Source organism: Chionomys nivalis, chromosome 6 (assembly GCF_950005125.1).
Source record: "Chionomys nivalis chromosome 6, mChiNiv1.1, whole genome shotgun sequence".
Classification (NCBI taxonomy): domain Eukaryota; kingdom Metazoa; phylum Chordata; class Mammalia; order Rodentia; family Cricetidae; genus Chionomys; species Chionomys nivalis.
Genome location: NC_080091.1, coordinates 100645620 through 100669859, shown reverse-complemented (window position 1 = coordinate 100669859; position 24240 = coordinate 100645620). Strand labels below are relative to the sequence as shown.

Here is a 24240-nt window from a genome sequence, read left to right as displayed (position 1 = left end):
GGAGATTTGTTTTGGTGGTGAGGCTAGATGGGGTCCAATTGACCGTCATTACTAACAGAGCCAACTTATTGGGCACCTCTATGAACATACTAAAGCCATTTTCAAACAAATGAAACCTATGTATGTAAATGATCTCTCAATAGTTATTTAAAAGTAAATAAAGCAACAGGCAGTACGTGTCCTGATGATGATGGTCACAGCCACACCACACACACCAAAGATCTTCCCTGTGTGGTTTCCAACCTTCCCTCTGAGATATAGAGACTCCTATACTTTGCCAGGCAACAATGTATCGACTTCTGGGCACCTCCTCTCACCTGCACTCCATCCCATTCATGAGTTTCCACCAAATCCTGCTGTCTTTAGTTACACTGCCTGTCATGTTGCATCAAGCATATTCTTCTTTAATCCCACACAGGTGCTACAGACAGGATGAGGAAGAACCTAGTAAATAACTCAAGAAACAGGTCTGCAAATGAGTAAACAAATGGATTCTGAGAGCATTATTTATGGAAGACTGGATTTATGAAGCCATTCCCAAGCTAGGTGGAAACAAGAGGAGCCTGAGGCTGAAGACGGCAGTCCCAGGAGACGGGCTGAGGAAGACTCGTGGTAAGTGGAGAGGAACAGAAATCCCAGGGCAACGGCGGGGGAAATGGAGACAAAACTTGGTGACCGACCAAATACAGGGCTTGAAGGGACAGGAAAATCTATGATGAGATGTGAGATGGCGTGGTGGCACTTGTAGCACCAGGAAGGGACCTGGGAAATCAGCCCTGTGATAGGAGAACTGACTTCGGAAGGCTCTGAAATTCCACTTCAGAGATAATTTTCTTTAATTAATGTTATTTGATGATTGACAGGCAAACCAGCCAGACCAAAGTGCACAGAGTATCTCTCAGTCAAGGGCTACTATCCCCTCTATGTTCTAGGAAGGAAGTCGGGCTTGGGGAAGTAAGCAGCTTCTCAGGAGCCCACACGCAGAAAGTGCCAGCACAGAGACTCACTTCATTAATGGCCACCGACCACACTGCATCTCGGGAACCCAGGACGTGAAGTCCTAGAGAGACCCCACTGTGTCTCCTCTTGAGAAGCCCTCTTTCAGGAATCAGAGGCAAGAGGTTACAAAGGTGACAATCCAAGTCCTCAGAGTAGGCAAGCCACCCCCAGGACTACAGAGGAAAACAAGGCCAAACAGTGGCTTGGACCAGAACCCCAGAGAGGGAAAGAAAGGAAACCAAGGACACCAAGAAACAGACACAAAGGAAGTCAGACCACCAGATGAACAGCATTTAGAAACCAAGATGGCGGTGCCAGGAAAAGGCAGCAAAAGTAGGTGAGGAGTGGGAAGAGCTCTCCAGCAGGATGGGGGTCTGGGCATTCTCAGTTCCTGTCCACAGTGAGTGGATTGGTACCTCTGGTCTGGCCCCCTCTGGAGGCAACTTGAAGGCCCCTTCCCAGTCCCATTGGCCCATGAGTTGTTCAAAGAATCTTGTGTATGACACCCAGAGGGGGGCACAGGACAGAAATCAGGCAACAGGGAGGGCAGAAGGATTCCCAGATGTTCACTCTCGAGTTCAGAGACCTGCCACCCAGCTCCCAAATAAACATGGAGATTTATTCTTACTTAAGAATGCCTGGCTTTAGCTTGGCTTACTTCTAGCCAGCTCTTCTTAAATTATCCCAGCTACCTTTGCCTCTGGGTTTTTACCTTTCTCTATTCTATACACCTCTCTTTTCTTCTTTCTCTGTGGCCGTGGCTGGCTGTGTGGCCGTGTGGCTGGCCCTTGGCGTCCTCCTCTCCTCCTTTTCTTGCTCCTGGCTCTTCCTCTCTCAAGCCTAGAGTCATCCTCCTCTTTCTGCTCACCAGCCCCATCAATTCATTCTCCTGCCTCACTATTGGTTGTTCAGCTACCTCACTATTGGTATTTCAGACAGGCAAAGTAACACAGCTTCACAGAGTTAAAAGAAGGCAACACATCTTTAAGCAAATATTCCACAGCACAAACAAATGTAACACATCTTAAAATAATATTCCACAACGGAGAGGGGAGGAGAGGAAGAGGGAGAAACAAGATATTGCCTAGAGGCCTCTTTAAAGTGGGGGACGAAAAAGTAAAATAAATATGTCTAATTTATACAGAAATATTTCAAAAACGCAGTCAAGGAAAGGATGGAAGGTAATATAATAAACACTCCCGTGGAACTTAATTCTTCAAATAAACTTATTAGTAGTAAAATTCCCTTTATTCTCCAATAAAATGTCAAGATAGCAGATAAGGTGGGCAAGTGGATGCTGGGCACGCACACACTGGGCATGGGCCCAACTGGCATTGCCGGGGGGCTCAGACTGTTGACAGGTCTGCTCCTTGCATTATTTTATGGCTTTTATATGCTATTAGCAATGCTAACAGGGAAAACAAACCTCATTTTCAAACGTGGAGGGCGTTCATGTATAAACAGGCTCTAACAAGAGTCCAGGAGACTTGAAGAGTCAAGAGCAGCGACCGTACAGATCGAGGATGTGACCCTAAGCTCCCGGAAGATCAGACACCACACTGGTGGGGAATACTGTCGCCGGGCAGACTTAAAAGGGGTCCAGGAGAGGAGGACGAGGCCGGCAGGTAAGAAGAAGGTTGTTTGGATTTTCTCCCAATCTACCAGCTCGGGGCAGCATAGAATGCAGGCCAGCTTTACATCACACTGAACGGAGTCCATGTGGCTCAATTTCCCTGCTGGGCCAGGGGTCTAACCTAAGCTCTGACAGGCAGTTTTACACCATGTGGACAGTCCAGTGGTAAATGACAGGGTTTAACCAGCCCGAGTCCTGGTAGGAAAGCTGTAACTTCTCCACTCAGTGTTTCCTGGTTTGTTTGTTTTTTCTTTTCTTTTCTTTTCTTTTCTTTTCTTTTCTTTTCTTTTCTTTTCTTTTCTTTTCTTTTCTTCCTTCCTTCCTTCCTTCCTTCCTTCCTTCCTTCCTTCCTTCCTTCCTTTCTTTCTTTCTTTTTTTGTCAAGCCTGGTGTTGACTAGTAGCCTTGGTTTTCAAATTCAGAATTCCAAAATTGGTTTGGAAGTTCTTGGTTGAGAGTTAGCTGTCGTTTCAGATTACACGTCTTGCCCCGACTTGTTAGAAACCATCTTGAACAGAGCGTTTCCAGCTCCGGGCGTACTGATCTCTGTGACGACTTTGCTGTCTCCCATGCTGCTCCTCTTCCCAGGCCTGGCCTGTCACCATCACACTGCTCAGCAGTCACCATCATTTAAATGCACTGGTGTCTTCAAGTGAAGGGAGGACACTTCTTCAACCATGCGAATGTCCTATCCAGTTAGGTTCTCTGGTCCCATGGGTCCCATGGGTCCCATAGGTCTTCCCTTTGAAGGGAAGAAAGCCATTTCTCCTGGAACATAGGACTGGAGGTGGTGGAGTGAAAGAGGGGAGAGAGAGATCTGGGGACATTTAATAGCCCTGCTACAGGTCTGTGATACAATGATGAGTTTAGGAATAATCCTCCCTGCCACCCTGGAGTGACTCTCCTCCCAAGGGCAGGCAGTGCTTACTTACGGATAATGCTTGTCATGTCAAGGCCGACGAGACAGCTCAGTGGGCAAACCCACTGACAGCCAAGCCTGTGAACCTGAGGGAGATTCCAGAATCCACACGGGGGAAGAAGAGAGCTGACTCCCACAAGCTGCCCTCTGACCTCTGCACACACTCAACATGGCACACACGGGAGTGCCCACACATGGCCCCGAATATCAACCCATCAGTAAACTGATGTCATTCTTTTAAAAAGAAAGGATGCCGGAAGGTAGCTGAGTTACTAATGTAGCTAGAGAACATGCCTAGTGTTTAGGAGGCCCCGGGTTTGATACCCAGCACTGAAACAAAACACATACAGTATTTTTGTTTTTAAAGAAAGAAACCAAGTTTCGTCAGTGTCTATGTACGTGCGGAGTTGACGTCCACACTACTTTAGTGACAACGACTATGTAGGTTGCATATAAGGTGTCATGAATGCAAAAACCCCCTTGGGCTGAAGGCTTGTTTCCTTTTATATACACGTAGGACTCGTATTGGGAACACATTTGTGATTAACCGCACACTCCCCTTGGGGAATAAATGCAGCTAGTTTAGTGGCTGCTCTGTCATTGTTTCCCAAACATCTAGCCTTAAGTGGCATATCTGTTCTTTTTTGAGATGGGTGCAGACAAGACACACACTCTTTCCTGCCTCTCCAAGTACTGCTGCGGCTGACTTTTAAAGAGTAAAGGAGGAAAAGACAAAAGTTGCTCATGTGTTAAGATCACAGAAACAGAAGGAAAGACTAGATGCTGACAGGTGAACAAGGAGTTAAAGGTCATCCAGGCAGCGGCTGGTTACACGGAGCTATCCAAAAGATGTGGACTCAAAGAGGGTCTTACTTCACTGTGGGTGGGAGTCTCTTCTTCATTTGTCCCCCCTGATGTGGGATTTCATTGGTCAATAAAGAAACTGCCTTGGCCCATCTGATAGGGCAAAATTTAGATAGGCGGAGTAAACAGAACAGAATGCTGGGAGGAAGAGGAAGTGAGCTCAGATGCAGGGCAGCTCCTCTCAGAGCCAGACACGATGAAGCTCCGACCCAGGATGGACGTAGGCTAGAATCTTCCCGATAAGCACACATTATTAGAAATGGGCTAAATTAATACATGAGAATTAGCCTAGAAGAGGCTAGATATAATGGGCCAGGCAGTGTTTAAATTAATACAGTTTGTGTGTTGTTATTTCGGGGCATAAGCTAGCCAGGCGGCTGTGAGCTGGGTGGCAGGAACACAGGCCGCAGCTCCCACAACACCCCCCACATACACACAGCCAAAGCAGGTGTAGTTAGAAGCACCAGCTCTCAGCTCAGGTCAATGACTTGAATGACAGCCACAGAAAGCTTCTGGAGACTGACTGAAAATGAGATGAAAGTTCCTTGGCAGGGGTGTTCCATGGGAGCCCAGCGATGGCTCCTGAGGTTGAGCCCTGCGTTTTATAATTGCTGGCATTTGCTATGCTAATCCTAAACCACACAAAAGAAGAGGCCCTCCCATGTGGAGCTCAATTGCAATACTACTGTGAAGCCCTGACAGAATGAAAACAGCAATGACAATGGCCCAAGAACAAGAACCTCCGGGACAAGTGTGTGCAAACCTGAACCCTCCCGGGGACAGCCACCTCCACTGAGTAACTGGCAGAGCTCACTTGGCCTGGGATAAAGTAATAGCTTAAGAGAGGCCACCTCAGAGTGGACAGAGAGCCAGAGGACGACCAGAGACTGCTCACAGGCGGCAGGCCCACTCACAACCTCTCAAAGCCCAGATGTCTCCTTTCACTCAGCCAAGCTTCCCTTTCAGGCTGCCTAGGGCTACCTGAGTGTCTGTGAGCATCTGGCAAGGGGAGGCCCACTGTGGCCCGTACCACCAGAACTGCTGTTACTATTATCTGGGGATAAGAAAGCAGTTAAAAGGACAGTAGCACATTTTGGGTCTTTCCTTCCTTCTCTTTCTCCTACTCTGGTCTTTCCTACCCCTAGGAAGAGACCAGGAAGGGACAGCTTGCATACGGAGGGATGGATACTGAGAGAACAGCTTAGAGCCACATGTGTGATTAACACAGCCATCAGCACAACTGTCAAGGAGCTAGAGCCACACTTCGGACTCCATCATAGCAAAAACGCGAACCCACATGGCCAGCAAAGCGAGTTTTTCTCTCCTCACCTTACACGTCTGCTCACAAAGCTGACGTGTCTGTTGTTGGGAGCTCACCCCAAATCCTCTTTTGGAAGGAGGCTGAGAAGCAAATACATCAAATTATGAGGGGCTATGGGCTTTCTGGCAGGTGGAGTTATTAAATCTGGTCCCTTTCCCACAGCAGCGAAGCCTCCTTATTCTCATGCCAGCCCTGCAGCCAGACACTGGCTCACTCGCCTAATGACAGTCCTTCGTGGGCAGAGTCAGAGTGCCTGGGGAGAATGCATGAAGCCCTGGGCTCAAACACCAACACCACATACACAGAACATGGTATGTAATCACAGCATGCCGGGAGGTGGACATTTAATCCCTATCCCTCCCCACCCCCAAAAAGAACGGTGTCTCTTTCAACATCAGAACACATGTAAATAAGTGTCCATGTCTCCTCACGTGTAGCGGTGCAGGAGGCCGACCCTAGGCAGTCTTTCCGGTTAGAAACAAAGAGATAGGTGGGAAAAGACACGCCAACCCAGGAAACAGATCACAAGAAGAAACAAAAAGATAGCAAACAAACCGTCACTATTCCACCATCTAGCGAAAGCACGCTGCTACAGCCAGCCTCTGAGGGTGTGTGGCCTTCTCAGTCAGGAGGTGTCCCAAGGCACCAGACTCCCGGCTTCACAGAGAGGAGGGGGATTGCTTACTCAGCAGGCCCTAGGTGTGGACAGCAGACTGCTCAGAGAGCGAAAACGCTTGAAGACCTGAGTTTGAATCTTGATGAAGACGAAGGCGGGAGCTGACTCCACAACTATCCTCTGGCTTCCAGGAACGTTCCTCCTCACCACCCACTCAGCCCAGCCCACGTACAGATGATGACGGCAACAGTGTTTCTAATCAAAGCAAATAAAGTAATAACACATTCAATGAACGCATAATCTACTACCTCAGGGCCTTTGGCCTCATCTCTCCTCTGTATTCGGGGCCTTTGGCCAGGCTCCTGCTCACTTCTCTCCAGGCTGCTATTTCCCAAGCCTGTGATTACATCGAGAGGTAGGTCCCAGATGAAGAAACCCTAATTCTAGATCTAGCATCCCCAGGCTCATGCCAGCAGAGAGCCAGGGGAAGAGAAAGCCCATTCCCCTCAGGCTCTCATGACCGTTTATCCCACCTTCCCTCAAATCTTGTCAACCTGCTGGTGACCACTTCCAGGCACACACTCTTGTCACCTCTGCCGAGGAAAATAGGGAACCTCTCCTCAGATGAAGCTCGGTAACAGCATCCAGGAAGTAGGGGCTTGGTCAAAGGTTAGAGAAGGGGGGTCTAGCATAGCCCTGGTGATGATCCTGCACCCCTAATTAGCTGAGGGCAAAGAGAGTTGGTCTCATAATTCCTTCATGTTCAAGAATGACATCAGGGGAAAACTACCATAGAGAGCTCAGGTGGGCGGGGCAGTGCGGCAGTTCTCTGACTAGTTTGTAAGCAAAGGCATTCCTTTTGTTCTCAATTTTGAAAAATACTTGACTTAAATAATTGGTATAGACTTTATAAAGTCCACTTGTCTCTGGTCCTTCTATATATACCCCCAAACAGGACGGCCATTACAGTTAGCATAGCCCATAGCTACAAAAATCAAGTTATCCAGTGAGAATAACAAGAACAACAAAGAATGAAGTTTAGGTTGGAAGATGAAGCAATTTTAATCCAAAAAAAGAGGGGGGGGTAGAATTGGCCCAAATTGACTTTATGAGCTAATTAGAACACTGTGAAGTTGAAGGACTTTAAAACAAAATAGAGATGGAATTCATGCACCACCAAATTCAAATTATAATCCAATCATTTTCGTATAGTTGGCAGGCTGTGTAACCATCACCGTGATTTAATTTTAGAATATTTATTCCTCCATCCCTAAGGCCCTCACTACTGATAGTTCTGTCCAGCCCTAAGCAAACACTCATTTAACTCCTGCCTCTCTGTATCTGTGTGTTTTGTACACGTCATTACAGTGCAATTACACAATGCATAGGTGTGAGCCTATCCCTTTCTTAGCTTTACGTTTTACCTGTGCTGTATCACCTCTATCTCTGTGCCCTTTTTTATCGTCTGATAACCTTCCAATGGGTGGATATACCACATTTAACTTAGCCCATTCCTCAGATGGCAGCCATTCAAGGTATTTCTAAGTTTTAAGTGTTATGGATAGCACTGGAAATTTTTATGGGTGCTTCGGTTGTGTGTATCTCCCGGAGTAGAAGTGCTAACACATAGACTGGGTAGCCTATTTCAAAACTACGAGCAGAGGCAGGAACTGGAGAAGGTTTAACACTTCTCCTCCCTACCTTGGCAATCAACAAACCCTTCCTCCTCTTCCTTATGTCATCCTCAATACTCGTGCGTGCTCCGAGGTCTGCTGTACGACAGCTTGCTCTCAGAGTCGGCTGGAGCGTCCAAAGTCCCGACATCACGTCTGCAAGCAGGCTTGTGCTACAGCCACTTAACCCTGAGAGGTCTCCAGGAAGGCAACAGTGTACTTCCCCTAGGCGGTCTAGTGGCAGAAATGCCTTTACATCCGGGCCACAGAGCATGTATGCACTGGCTGAACAGGCATGGCAGGAGCATGGTTTGGGGCTGCCCTGCACAAGCCCTCTCACTGGCCTCGCCAGGCCCCTAGCTAGCCACACATCCTCTGCACTGCCACGCTCTGGAATGTCCCTCCCTGAAGTTTTTTTTCTCTTTTGCTGTGGCAATCTCATCAAATCCACTTTCAGAGTCCGTAGAAGTATCGCACGATTTAACACTAAGAATTTTTGGTTGTTGACATTCCTGCAGCAGCCCGGACTTTCTTTTTCCTCCTCACTCCCCCTGAGAGAAGCATATATAAAATGAGTAATTGGTACGCCGAGGAATTGCTGCAGTCAGCAAGGCCTCACAGCGGCTGTATTTCCGACCCCCCACCCCCCTCCCACCGCAAACTCTCCCACATACGCTGAGAATTAAAGACACATTACTGGGATAAGGAAATCTGACCTGAAAAATGCGTTGCAGCCACAATGGCAAGCCACCAAGAGGCTTCACAATAATTTCCAACGGAGCTGGAGAGTGCTAGATGCCCTGACTTTGAAATGAGCCAACACTGCACACTTCCATCAGATTAGTCAGTTCTGTTTTCCTAGTAGAATTCCATGCCTGCGCTACCCCCACAGACCCCAAAAGGCAAGGAGATGCCCGCAGCACATAGACAAGCAGATGTAGAATTCACTTTCCTGACCAAGAAAAAAACTGAAAGAAAAATTCCATTCTACAGCTATCTTCCTAAACTCCACCACCATTGGGAGTTACTGTGGACGCTTTTCCCTAGGGGGACAGTCCTTGCCTGATAACATTGCTGACACATAAACTAAAAATGACAACTGTGTGTTGTTTTTGTGGGAAAACCCATCCTCTTAAAAGGGACAAGAAGACCATTAATTCACGATCTAAGCTATAGATGAGTCACGGGGAAAAATGGATCATTTGCCCCTGAAACTTGTGTCCTCACACCTGTCGCCTGACCTGTAAAATGCACACAATGAAGGGACCCCAAGCCAGTGAACCGTTTCCAACAGTCCTCAGCCCAAAGCAAACACTGAACAATCATGAGTTTGCTCCCCATCTTCTCCATGACCACCAAGACCGCCATCTTGGAGAAGATACCTCAACCACAAAGGCTCCCCTTAGGGTACTGCCTTTGTTCTAGAGTTTTTTCTGACTCATCTTTAGAGAGCAATACATTTATAAGATACAGTTAGATGAGAAGAAAGGAGGGTCATGTGTAAAGATGAAAAGACAATTTAAAATCTTAGATAAAGGGGACAACGAGAGCACTGCGGGTGGTAGTACTTTCATTACAAGGTTAATGACTTGAGTTCTAATCCTCAGGACCCAAGACAGAGGCATAGAATCCACTCTCAGAGCTGTCTCTGACTCGAACGGCAACACCCGCACTCACCTCCCTCTGCAGCCGCCCTGCTCCCTGGTTCGCAATGCGGAGGTTTAGGACGTGAACCTCTTGGGGCAGCCCAGTTGTGCCTCTGCTGGCGCAGCCAGACAGAACTGTGAAACTCTCCATCAAGGCCTGGACAGGATGAGAGGCGTTGATCGGTGACAGCTCACACGGGGTGCTGGGCTCTGGACCTGCGGACAGAATCACAGACATGAGCTGTTCGGCAAGAGTAGAGACACTGTGGGTGATGGATTCGCTGCTAACCCAACTGTGAAGCCCTAGAGACTCAGCTGTTTTCAGAACTCATCATCTGAAATCCCAATCTTTTCAACTTTTTTGCATAATTTTGATTTCTAAATTCTCTTTAGGCTCACGGTCACCAATGTATGTATCCCTTTGGATGAAGGATACCTTCCATTTGACATTTGTGTTTTTAATTCCTCTCTTGGAAGAAAGCCTGAGATTGCTGAAATAAATTATTTAAAGTCCAAATAATACTATACACAAATAATATTAAAGCCCTAAAATTGCATACACACTCCCCAAATAGACTGATACCTTTTAAGAGTTTTTCTTGTTAGGAATGATATAAAACAAAATGTGTTAAGAAGAGGAATTTGAAGCCAGACCTGCACAGCCAAGTTTGGGGCAGAGGTGAGGAAAACCGTCCCTCAACAGGCAGAGTCTGAGGCCGCGCTACAAATCAGAAGAGCAGAACTCTGGCCATAGTTGGCTCCTGCAGCCTCATTTTCCATTCCTCGAGCCAATGAAACTTTCGATTCTAAACCACCCATCCACTCCTCTCTGCCTCTAATTCCCAACTGCCCCCTAAATTAAGAAGGCTGCACCCTTCAAGCTCCCCAAGCCAGCTCTATAGCAAGGGAGTCCTTCTAACCTAGGGAGCCCATCTCTACAGCTGTTCACATGGAGATGCCCGCCCTTCCTATCTCAGACGCCCATCACTCTGAGAACTAAGCAAAGTCTGAGCCCCTTTGCAGGGTGCACAACCAGGTCTGGCTTGATCTAGCCTCCCGTCCTTCCAACCTCACTCCCGTCTTGGTGGGAGATTCTCAACTCCCTGCCTCCACTCCAGTTTGTCACAGTCACCCTTCAGCTCCAGCCCCACCCACAAGCTGGAGGAGGTACTGTTCCATCCCCCACCTCTTCCTACACCCCCACAATCTATTTGTTCATCTCTTCTGCTTCATTTACCACAGTGACTACAGGTGAATACGCCTGCTACAGCCAGTCAACAATACACCTGTTCACCTCCCTGATGGCTATGTTATTCATACCCATCACTAGGTTCTCTGGACCCCACTGTAGCGCCTGGCCTGGAGACTCATATTCATATACCCATTCATTTCCTCCCTCCCTCCCCCTCCTCTCCTCTCCACCCCTTGCCTGCTGGCTACAAGGAACTGATGAGAAGTGGGTTCCTACAGTGATATGAGCTGCAGTTCCTCTACCTCTCAGCTTCATTCCATGTTGATAAACATCTAGGAGGAGGAAATGAGATACTGAAGGGACCCAGGAATTGTCACCCCCAAAATACACCATCTTGGTATGTTAGCTGTTGAAATGAAAGGAATTCTGAGAACCACGGATGCCTGACTTCCCTCTGGTGCTTTTGTGTGAGTCTAAAGTCTGGACCCCAGAGAAGACCCCAGGACTTCCACCAACTGGGCTCATGACAGACTGAGAGAATGCAGTGTGTCAACATCCCTGTCCACGTCCCATTCAATATTCCAGAGAGATCATTGCAAACCTTTGTCATCCCTGTGTATCTGTCCTGGGCCCCTTTTGTTCTCCAAGCCCACTGTGTTCTCCTAAAAATCATTTTCAAACCCTTGGATTTCCCAGACCCGCAATCCCCCTCCCTCCATAGTCGGGCAGATGTTTCTGGATTTTTGATTTATCACATCCCTGTGAATTTTCTTCTTTCGCAATAAATTCCTAGTCTTGCTCTCCTTTTTAATCCGTGTTTGTCAGTGTGTCCAAAAGACGTATATGAAGGCAGAGGTGCCTAGAATTCTTCACTGGCCCCTCCAATGAGCCTCTGGGACTGTGGCCACAGGGCGCCACCAAGCTTCAACCTTTGCGAAGGGGACCCAGATCAAAGTCCTGGGCGCATTCCGCTGAATTCCTCCTGCTTTCTAAGTAACAAACACATTCTTTAGAACTACAGACTCAGTCTCAAACAAACATCACTTGAAATTCTGGACTAGCCACTGCTGTACCCCAATGCTATGTCATAAACAGGCACCCCACCTACTGGGCCACGACTATTTCGGGACTCACAGAAATTATCTAGGTTGATAATAGCAATCTGGTCTGAAGTGGAAGCACGTGCGCATTCAAACAGCCACTGCCACTCTATTGCTGGACGGTGCCCAGCTGCTTCAGAGAAGGCAGGAGGTGGTGAAGGAAGAGGCTGCCACAGCAATGGTGGGGGATGAAACTGTGTGGGAGCCTCAGAGAAAGTCTGTTTCCCGATTCTGGAGACATAGATGATACAATAACCACTGTGCTTGGGAACCAAATTGGTTTCAGAGCCTCCTGCCATGAATTTACAAAGATTACAGATTAAACACAATAGAAACATGGTCCGTCATTTGACCCAAAACCCATCTACGAAGGGGCCTGCAATCTGCTCGACGTGCCTTTCCTCTGCAAGGCCATCATCACTCCTCAGATTCTCCCAGGAAGAGCCGACTGCTCTTGCTTGGGGTACGGCTCCAGCCCAAGGTCAAATGGAAGACGCACGCAGTCTAGGGAATCACACTGTAGTCCTTGTCTAAGTATACCCAGTGCTGTGTTCTGGATCTTAAATGCACTCTTGAGGCCCAGGTCCTGGCATGGTGGCTGTCTCTTCCTGAGCTATGGAGTAGGGACCACATTTCCAGGAGATGGGCATAGGGCAAGGTAGTCACTGGAGGTCCAGGAAGAGGGCACGGACTTCCAGGCCCTTCCCCTGAAATGGTGCATCAAACGCAAACCTTCTTCTCCTCAGTCACACCCTAGGCATTCAGTTACAGAGGGAGAAAACCGACTGACACAATACGGTGTGTTCTTGACACTGGAGTTTTGTGGTTGCTCACTATATGTTCTTCTCCACACGTTTGGAAAACAAAAACAAAAAGGAAGCCCACAGCCTGACTAGGCATACACTAAAATCAAATGAAAAGTACAAATAATGTGTGTATATGAGTAATTATTTGCCACCACCGCGAACCATAAGAAGGCTGGGGAGATGGCTTTGTTGGGAAAGGGCCTGCCCTGAGAGGGAGACCTGGACCCGGATCCACAGCACCTGCATAAAAGCCGCATGTGGTAGAAAGTAACCATAGCTACCGGGGAGGCAAGCCAAGCAGATCTCCAGAGCTCACTGGCCAACCAACCCAGCTAACAAGCTGGAGTCAGTGAGAGACTCTGCCTCAAAACATAAAGTGGAGAGCAACGAAGAAGAGACCTGGCATTGGCCTCTTGCCTCCACACACACATCCGTGTACATACAAAAATAGAGCTAACAAGTCTTAAAGATTATATAAAATGTCTTCAGCAACTCAATTTACTATCAGACAGATATAGGAAATACAACAATGAAGTCATCCCTGTTTAGCCAGCTCCCACTCTGCTGGCAATGCTAGCTGCTACACAGCACGGGGAGGTGGTACCCTCCCCATCTCAGGTAAAAAGGATGCTTCCCCACATGAATGTGTCTGCTCTAAGGTCACCTGAGGCCTCAGAGGAGGACCTGCCTCTGGCCGACAGCAGTCTGAGGAGCAAGACTGGGCTGTGCCCACACAGCCTGAGGGAATAAAGAAAACAAACAAACAAAACCCATCATAGGCGTGGGTGGTTTGTAACTTACTCTGAAACACATCCAAAATGAAGATGTTCTGATGGACAGGCACGCATAATCTGATAAAGCAACTATTACAGAACGCCCGTTGTGGAATCTGGATCTGCAGCAAACACAGTTTCAACATCTTTTATGTTGAAATGCTTCATTTTTTAAAACATTGAGAGGGAGGGGATGCTTATAAAAAGCTGTAAGGCCGGGACCACCTCCAGAAACCACAGACTGGTGAAAGAGCAAAAGCCATTTCCTCTGACCCGGTGACTTTTCTCCAGGAATTCACCATAGAGAAATAGCTGGGTGAGTGTGCAGAGAACAGCATGCACCAAGGGCTCAACCAAAACCCAGAGAGAGGATGGAAAGAAAATAAAGATTTCAAGACTATCGATGTGGTGGTGTCCTTTTTAAAGGGGCCTCCTAAATTCTCACTGTGAAGCCCCAAACCACCCCAAGGCTTACAAAGCCCGACCAGACCTAGCCTAGTCCCATGGCCCACCACTTGCTCACTATGGTTTAGCCATTCTCCTGTCTCAGGCACCTGCCCGCTAGCAGTCTCCCAACACCAATTGTTCTCTCTTGAACTGTTAGGCACAGGGTCATCTCAAATGCAGGCTCCTGTCCCAGGCCCGTTTGCAGCTCTGCATGGTTATGTGACCAGGTTCTGAGAAGTAACCAATGGCTGCATGCATAGCTTCTTCCAAGAAGAGTCCTTACAAAAGGAAGGAGAGGTGTCCTCTGGCTTTTCCTTCTTCCTGCTGACTGGAACGCAGATGCGATACACAGTGGTGGAGGTCCCCTTCAGCCTGCTCACACACTGCAGTGCCTGGCTACACGCCAGAGCAGACCCCGTCTGGGAAGAGTGCAGTCCACTCTACGTGTGTGTCTCAGGGCACAGTGACAGTTTCTTTTCCAGCCACCCCCTGACTGGGGTACAATACCTCCAGCCGCCAGGCCAACACACTCGGAAGCTCTGTGCTGCACTGTGATCTGTGCAACTTCTCCACAGCCCATCTCTTGTGGCCCCAGCTGGGACCCATAGTCTCCTCTTCCTATATAATCTTGTCCCTGTAATCAGAGACCGGTGAGCAGGAACAAAGGCTCCTTCATCACCTTGAGAGGTGACATGGACACCGAATTCTGCTCGCTGCATCCACAAACACCTGTACTATTAAAAAAAGAAAAGCAGAAAAGGGCCTCAACTTGTCTTGGTAGAATGCTTGCCCTCCTAGCACCTAAGAATTAGGTTTGGTGGCTCATGCCTGTAATCCCTGCACTCAGGAAACAGGCGGGAGGATCAGAAATTCAAAGCAATCCTTGGCCACATAGCAAGTCCCAGGCCAGCTCTGGCTATAGCACAAAACTGTCTCATATAAGCAAACAAGCAAACAGGCCATCCCCTACGCTACTACTGCATAGCTAGAATCATCTTACAGATACTTGGTCTGAATCCTGACAGAAACTTCTATAAGTGGGTAGAATAAATCTAACTTATTCCACTAACGTAGATAATTCCAAGATGCCAAGTCCCTGGCATTTATGTGTTCAGAGATCCCCTCCAGAGCCATCCCACACTTGTGCCTTCCCCACCGGACTTTCTGTTGCTTCTGACTAACTGCTACATGCTTTGCCCTGAGTTATCCCTCCTGCCCTACCCCCCAAAAACAGCCAAATTTCCTGTGCGCTCCAAGTATAAATTGAGTTGATCCTTCTCTGTTGGCTCTTTAGGAACTCCAGCCTCCTCAGATCTTACTGGACACAGTGTCCTGCTTGAAAAGACCTCTTCCTTCCTGCCCTGAGGCTGACTTGGTTCCATGCGTCATCCCCCACATAGGGCACATCACAGTCATACTGATGAGACCATCACCACATCAGCCCCCTTCACAGAGCAACATCCCCAACAGTGAGACACTTAGTGCCCAGCGCTGCTGCCGTGTGTGGCAGACCCCACGAGAGACCCTGCGGAAGGCTAGCGTGTACCAGCTCTGGGTCACACAGCCTATGTGTACTGTTTCTCATCCTTGTCATACAGCTGGGACGATGTAGCTGAAATTCTGGTTTGGGAGTGACGGAACTGGGCACAGAGAGGATGCTTTTCTGATCAAAAGTCACACTCCACCAGCTGATAGCAGGAGCGGGCTGAGGAAACCGTTTTCCTCAGATTCTAGGCCCAGCCTCTCCTCTAACAACAAAGTGCCTACTTCTGCTTGGCACCTGACAGGTCTTTACTGAGGACTCCATCAACAGACTCACAAACGAAGCACAAACAAGCCCATCTCACAATATACTATGATAAAAATCGATAAAAACCCAAACTGCCAAACAGTTCATACAGCAGCTAAGATAAAAGACTCCATGGCCTCATTGACCAAATCTCCTCCTTGTCTTTGGCAGTTGGTGATTGATTATCTGGACACACGGGAAACTACATAAGCTCTGACTATCCCATCAATACCTAAATCCCCAGGTCTACTTGAGCTGCACCCAGAATTCCAGCCTGAGTTCCACGCTGGCTGAGGGCCAGTACCCAGCCTTGACAGAACGCAGATGAAGCTTTTGGGAACAGATGTGTTTGCCGCACACTTAATCTACCTGTCCCCCAAAGAAATCATTGCCGTTCCACCCCACGTAACACGGAGTCACATACAGAGGGGAGGGTATTGCTTGGGGGAGGGTACAGAAAGTTGTTCTCACGTCTACGCAATGTCATCTGAGAGCACCTTAAACTGACGCAGACATCTGGTACCTATTCCACACAATTTCCAGTATTCTGATTCCCCATATCGCCCAGGGCACTAATGAGAAACGTGTGTTCAGCTGTAATAAAAGTGGTAAAGAGGCAATGGGAATTAAGGGTAACATTATAGCCTGGGACCAGGACAGTGCAGTGGGGAGGTTTTTTATTGCAGCGACACCATTGGCTAATAAGAGTTTGTGTTACTGTACCCTAGGGGATTCTGCAATGCTGTCAACGTCGAAGAGGGACAAGCTCCCACAGACTGTGGGACTGGGCACTGTAAGGCCTATTCTATCCCTGAGCAGAAAACCCCTTCTGTCCACTGGGGATGCCAGAGTTGGTGAGAAAGGGGCACCCGGGATGTATTCTCAGCCAGCAGAACAGCCTGCCTCTCACTGAGCTCTGGGAGAAGGAATGTCACAAATGCCAGGGTAGGATGCAGAAATAAAGCTCAAAGAGAAGAAACACCTGGAAGGCCCCAGGCCTCAGAGCCTTTGGCCAGTACACGACATGAGCTAATGTTCGTACATCTTAAGTTACAATTCATGGGCTCTAAGGTCCCTGGAGGACAGAGCTGGGGAATGACGGGCTTTAATGTCTTGAAGAGGCCTCAGCCACAGTTTCTACTTGAGTTTTCAACAATAAGACTTAGTTAGAATCTGAAGCTTATTTCTGATAAGGAATTCTGATAAAGTCTTAAATGTGGACTTCTTGGTGCAGAAGAGCCCACGTCTTTGACTCAGCTCCTCGGGGTTCCTTGTACGCTCCACATGAGTGTCAGAATCTAAGCTTCCTCTTGACAATACCAACCTTCTTCCAAGGAGTCAAATGCCAATTAGTTGGGCTGGAAGCCAGTGCACATTTGTATACTGCCGTGCTGAAATCACAGTGCAACCATGCTGAAGAATTTCCTGTGTTCAAACTGTGCTTTGAAACGTTCAAACAGAAACAAAGGGCAGAGCTTCACTGGGAACGCAAGTTCTCAGAGTTGGGAAACTGCCAAGCTATAGAGGCAGTACAGCTCTTCTACCTGACCAAGAGTCTGCTCCTTACAAAGTCCTCAGAGGGGATCTGGCAGGAAGAGTGGTCAGAGGGTTATGTTCCACAGTGCCTAGTAACATCAAGAGAAGCCCCTAGGGGCTTAGAGGTACATGCATGTGTGTGTGTGTGTGTGTGTGTGTGTGTGTGAGTATTAAGCACTTCATATATATATATACATACACACACATTAAGCACCGCAGTGCCCCAGTGTATGGAGCCTGGGAGTTGGTGCCAAGTCCAACTTCTTGGCCATCTGACGTTGGATCTCCGGGTGGGGGTTGTCACGTTATGCCTGTGCTATACAAGGGATAAAACCCTAAACGTAGCATCTGCTAGGGAAGTAGTACTCTGCCCCTGGGCTCCAGCCTGCAACTGTGACCTGGTGAGCTTCCCACATTCTCTCTTAAGCACTTACAGGCTTGACCTATGGCTAAAAGGAGGCATATGTAATATGTAAAACACTGTACAGATTTCAAGTGATCGTAGAGACATAAATTCCCCCAGGGAAGGAGAAAAGAATAAATGAATTTCCCCCATTGATAAACGTTCTCTTGGTGGCCTTCAGAATGCTTAGTAAATTAGTGTCTAAGATAAGAGTCCCTTTGCCCCTCCCCAGCTACTACTGCCCCAAAGTGCTTCTACGAATTACAGTGTGAAGACTTCATATTAAACTACACAAAGTTGCCAGGCGGTGGTGGCGCACGCCTTTAATCCCAGCACTTGGGAAGCAGAGGCGGGTGGATCTCTGTGAGTTCGAGGCCAGCCTGGTCCACAAGAGCTAGTTCCAGGACAGGAACCAAAGGCTACAGAGAAACCCTGTCTTGAAAATCCAAAAACAAAAAAAAAATAAAATAAACTACACAAAGCTAGAGTAAAATTTCCTGTTTCCTGAACGCACTCTGGGAGTGTGACCCAGAAAGGAACAACTAGCCAGACCCACATCTCCTGAGGACTCTGGTGCAGGTTACCTCACTCCAGTGGGGCCAAGCTTCAGTTGCTCCAGCGGGGCCGAGCTTCAGCCTGTCTTCCATTTACAGGAGGGTACCGTATCCCTGCTCTTCTGACTTAACCTGAAGGAGGCTGAAGTGGATGGGACACAGCCTGCAATGCCGTTTATGAGATGAGAACTCACCGATGGCCTTGCCCGCACGGCTCAGCAGAGAGACCAGGGCAAATCTGAAGGCTTAGAGGAAAGAGGAACAGATTGTCTCGGCTGGAGCAATGGCTCAGGAGGTAAGAGTTTGCCCTACAAACCTGATGACTTGAGTTCAATATGGGGACACAGCGGAAGGAGAGAACGAGCTTCTGCAAGCTGCCATTCACCATGGCAGTGTGTACCCCTCCCCCACCCACCCCACACATCCATACATGCGTACTACTAATAATAATACATAAAATTTAGGATTTAAAGTCCCCAAAAGAGAGAGAGAGAGAGAGAGAGAGAGAGAGAGAGAGAGAGAGAGAGAGAGAAACAAACTGATTTCCATTTTCTCTCCTGTTTTGAGTTTGGAATATAAAATGACTGAAGGAAAATAAACTCCTTTGTGAGGACCAAAAAATGTTTAATTGCTCTAAACTTTTAATATCGCCCTCCAGTTATCCATGTGACAAACCCTGTAACTCGGCTCTGACCAACGCAGCAGTTAGCGGCAAATCGAGACTTCGAGGGCCAGAGAGTGGCTCTGCTCACTGTGTGGTGACGCCCCAGATCACTTCCCACCCAGGCCTTGACAGACCCAAGATAATCACACAGCTCATTTTCTTCCTGCTACCCTGGCACTGAGGGTCGAATCCAAGGCTCTGCACGAGCACTGAGCCATTGCCCTGGCCTCTTAACTTTCAATTTTTAGATCTAATTGGTGTCTGATAAATAAGAAAAGGAAGCAAGAGACACAGCAAGAACCGGACACAGGGCCCTGGGGTGAAACGGTCTGTCATGCTGTGTGCGGGGCAGACAGTAAGTGGCATAAGATACAGGGCAGGGGTGGGGCAGAAAGGATGGAAGAGGGAAAACACACTGTTAAAGACTTGAATCATCACCTGAAACCACCAGTCCTGATTACAGATAAGAGGAAGATTTAAAAAGAAAAGTCTACCAACTTTTGGGTTGGCCATGGGACTTATGGCTAATTACGGCCATGTGCATGAAGCAGGACCTGAACTAAAACACGTTTACATGAAGACTTTTATACACAATCTGGGCAGTCAGCAATTGATTGTTAACAAATGAAGGAAATGCTCAGCTCCAACGGCAAATCACCCGGCGTACTGTGCGTGTCAAACCCCATGGAGACCAGCCTGAATCGTCTTGTCTTCTCGCTCACTGCTCGGGGGCTTCTGCACAGGGACGCCGACAGCCAGTGGTCTGTACGTGTCACGGCTGTCCTTTAGCTCCTTTCATGGCGAAGTTTACAGCTCTAGGGGAGCTGGACATCCCACAGCTCATGGAAGCGCTGGGCTCAAGTGTCACAGAACTTCTCTGTGGACACCAAGGATCTTGGAAACACAGCGGGGCCATTCCCAGCTCATTAACATAGGTCCTGAAGCACAGTCAGTGGCCCCTTCGATTCAGACAGTCCTTAAGCCTGTTAACCCAGTATTAGAGTGTTCCTTTATAGCAAAGGCCAGCCCTTAGAGATCCAGTGTGTGAGCTGGGTGTGTTGGCACATGTCATTCATCCCAGGAGGCAGAGACAGGTGGATTGCTGGGAGTTCGAGGCCAGCCTGGTCTACACAGTGAGCTCTGGATTGGCCTTGCTATGGAGTGAAACCTTGTCTCAAAAGAAGAGAGGGAATGGGGCAGGGGACTCGCTCTCCTTAGCTGTACATCCACGAAGGAGAGAACCACATTCCTTTGCTTCTTCTGCATTGCCACGCTTGAGATGCAGCAGGTGTTCCCAACGTCTTGCTGAGTGATGGATCTGCTACTATGGTGCCTCCCTTACATTTAAATCTTAACCCTGCCCCATCTTAGCTCATACGACTTCGGGCAGTTATTTAACCACCCCACACCATCTCTCCATCCATACGATGGGATGAACAGGCTTCAGCTATTACACAGCTGTAACCACCAGTACCAAACTGTCCAAGTTTGGGATATGCTCCAAGGAAAAATGCATCCTGATCCAGGTTAGTCTCCCTCTGCCATAGCAAGCATGGGACAGTAGAGCCCAATGAACTGCGGACGCCACGCTGTTCAGTGACCTCATTGCTGTCCTGTGGGCTTAAAGGACTTCTACACACAAGCCAGCAGAGGACCCTTCCAAACCCGCCCTATTTTTCAGACATCATCCGCTAAGTCATGTATCACACTTGCCTAGGCAGACCCCGGTGTGAGCTAGCTAAAACATCATGCCAATATGCATATTCTTTTATTGTTCATGTACTTATTGCTATAAAAGGAATCAGAGGACTCATAACAACAACAAAAATCCCAGAAAGCCCACCTCTGCTACCGACCAATTAAAAGTCAACGCTGGCAAAAGAGGAATCTTATTGAGAACCTATCTAAAGAAGTCAAATCCAGCACTTAACTGTTAACCAGCATTACCTGAACATATGGTGCTTACGCAGATCCCATTTAAAAGGAAACAAACACATTCTTAGGTCAGGGAAGTATTTTTCCCAGATTTGAATCTGAGAGACCCTACAGTCACACTGTAAAGGAGCGGTGGGTTCAGGATTTGCTTCACAGAGATTTCTGTCTTGTGGCTTTAAAAAAAGATCTTCCCCCAAATTTAAACATGAGATAGAACCAGTACCTGTCCCACAAAGCAGCTACTGAGGACGCGCGTGGCAACGCCACACGCAGTACTGTGCCGTGTGAACACCTGCCCAGACAAAGCACCCTTTCAAGAGAGGCTGCCGGGCCGCGACAGGCTGGAGCTGCTCTCTGAGATTTATTTTGAAGTGTGTCACATTAGTCAAAGCAATTTCTGTTTTTCTAGAATCTGTGGGTGTTTTTTGTGGGGAAGTTTGCTTCAGTGTTTTTCCACTCTGGATCAAGTAGCTCCTGTCTTTTCCTCCTGAGTGGAGAGGGGAAGCCACTCTGCCAGTGGGAATTCATACGCAGACTTCCAAATGGTCCAGCCTGAAACCAAAACGCTTTGCACATCAAATCCCACAGCACAGGGGCTTTGTTTGCAAGATTCGGACAGAAAACGATCATAGGGTGAGATTTATATTTGAAATGATTATCAGTTTCTTCTCTGAGTTTTTCATATCACTCTCGCACCTCCCCACCACACAACAATATCTCACTACTCAAAGCTCACTGCTTAATGAGAGAGTCCACACAAGCAAACCCCCCCCCCCAGCTGAATCTTACTCAAGGAACTATGGCAATGTTTTAAATGGAAAATTACCAAACACACACAAATGCATAACTACATTCTGGCCATCCTAAGTATTTTGAGCCTACTGAAAATCACTTATTTGAATTTTTCTGAATTAATTCAAGTCTACCATTATACACACTAATTATAGTTTGTTAAAGGTTGGCACGTTATTTTGAGTTTTTTTTAGAAATGTTTATTTATCTTTGTTCCATGTGTTTATGTGTAAGCGTGTCTGCATGTCTGTGCACATATGTGCAGTACTCAGGCGGGCCAACAGAGGGCGTCACACACCCCAGAACTGGAGTTACAGGTGGTTGTGAGGCACCATGGGATTGCTGAGAACCAGAGGCAGATCCTGTAAACCACTGGCCATCTCTCCAGCCCCTTATTTTGTAATTTGTATTTACTTATGTATGTGTGTATGTTTGCGCGCACACGTGCACACGCACTTTCCTGCATGCACATATCACAGCACACATGTGGGGGTCAGAGGACAACTTTCAGGGGTCAGTACTCTCCTCTTACCATGGGTTCCAGAAATCAAACTTGGTCATCAGGCTTGCGCAGCTTCTACCCTCTGAGTCCTCCAGTCAGCCCTGATATTTCCGTTTCCATCCCCACTAGAGTGGCCTCGTATTCATACACTTACAGTTCTGCCTGCACTTCTCATACTTCTGAAGGCCTTTCTAGTCCTGGATCGAGGCCCTGTGCACCTCAAGCTCATCCCTTCTCACACTCAGTGTTAGTGAGCTCACCCTAGCCAGGGCTAGACACTCAGTGTTAGTGAGCTCACCCTAGCCAGGGCTAGACACTCAGTCGCTCCCTGTCTGTTTACACAATGGCCCATGTGAATTTTTGACATCTGTTTTCCTTCTAACTCACTAAAACATTATGGGTTCTTTCATAATGCAAGAAACATGTTTAAAACTGACACGGAATTAGATACCATGAAGGACCTTAGGCCCACACTCACCAAGTCTGAATACAAAGCTGAAGAAAGTGAGCTCACGTAGGAAGGGCAGACTGTTGGGAATTTAGTCCACAGCAAGATGGCATTTAAAGACCATTCATGTTCCTATTGCTCGGAGACCTTCAACCTAAATGGATAAGTAGGGCTGATAACGTTCCTACCCCCAGGTTCCCATGGTCTCCTTCCCCAAACACCTCGGTGGGATGACGAGCATATTGAACTGACACCTCCCAGATGTGGGGGTTAGTATTGTTTAACATCTTGACAGGGTCTAGAACGACCTAGGAAGCAAAACCCTGGGTGTGAAGGCCCACCCAACTGTGGCAGACACCATTCCATGGGATGGGACCCTGGACTGCAGAGCCTAGAGTGGGTTAGACCCAACCGACTGTGGAAGACACCATTCCACGGGATGGGACCCTGGACTGCAGAGCCTAGAGTGGGTTAGACCCAACCGACTGTGGAAGACACCATTCCACGGGATGGGACCCTGGACTGCAGAGCCTAGAGTGGGTTAGACCCACCCTGGACGGGACACAAGGAGAAGTGAGCTGGGCGCCAACATCCATCTCTCCACTTCTGGACTCCCGCCACAGTGTGAGCAGAAGCCTCACGTCCCTGCTGCTAGGTTTTCCCACTTTGATGAAATGTCCTTTTGACAGTGAACAAAAGAACCTTTCCTTCCTCGAGGTGCTTTTATAGGGCATTTTATCTCGACAGAAGTAACTGATACTCCAAATTAAACAATTTTAGCACCGGGGCAAAATTATTCCTCTGCAGCTCCTCCCAGGAATCTGGATTCGCTACTCCTTCGCGCCTTCATGCAGACCAGCGCCGGCCAGGACCGTCATAGAGAAGAGATCCTTCAGCCAATACTCTCTACACAAATGGCTGCCGTGTGCCAAGTAGTCCAGGAAGGGCTACCGGCCGCAAAGTGCCATTTCATAAAGAAAACACAGACGATGCCATACAGAACGCCTTCTCTGGTACAATACTCCTGCAACTTTTAGAAACCAAATTACAGTGCAGAGTCCCCAACTGTTCCCGCAAGAGGAACAGGGGTCTGAGGACACACACACAGGCAGACTCAGGAAGATCTACTTCTCAAGCTTAATGCTAGCTAACAAGGAAAGATTCCTCTTAAACAGGGTGAGGGAGTAGCCAGCGAAGACCGGGCAGGAAAACCTACACAGAGTGAGCCTCGAAGGCTATTAATCACCAGTGAACCGAAGCTTTGCAGATTGGAATTCTGGGCAAGGAGCTGTGGATTAGAAGCCCCCTGAGTCTACTGAAACTTGTGGATTAGGACACCAGATCATATTTTCCCCATTCCTGGTTAGGACAGAGGCACACAAACCCTAATTTCTAAATGTGGGTGTCCAGCGTTCCAGAATAAACAGCGGCTCAGGAAGAAAGCTACAGAAGGGGACAAGAGGAGAAAACAGACAACAGAGAGAGAGCAGGTCAGCCACTTAGTAATTAAAGGAAGAGAAAACAGCCTGCGTCCAAGTTCACCTCAAGGCTGGATTCCTATCAGAAAACGGCTGGAGGCCAAAGACTACATCTGGATAATACTTTAAATCTGAGGTTGGCCTTTGAAAA

At 48.0% G+C, this 24240-nt stretch overlaps 1 protein-coding gene across 2 annotated transcripts in view; it reads right to left on the bottom strand.

The window, feature by feature from the left end:
- Positions 1-24240, bottom strand: part of Tgfbr3 (transforming growth factor beta receptor 3) — a 176791-nt gene that overhangs the window by 97748 nt on the left and 54803 nt on the right. For both annotated transcript variants that reach the window (XM_057772958.1, XM_057772959.1), the window contains one exon: positions 9702-9886. In XM_057772958.1, the coding sequence (XP_057628941.1) occupies positions 9702-9886 (185 nt within the window). The remainder of the gene's footprint in view (positions 1-9701; positions 9887-24240) is intronic.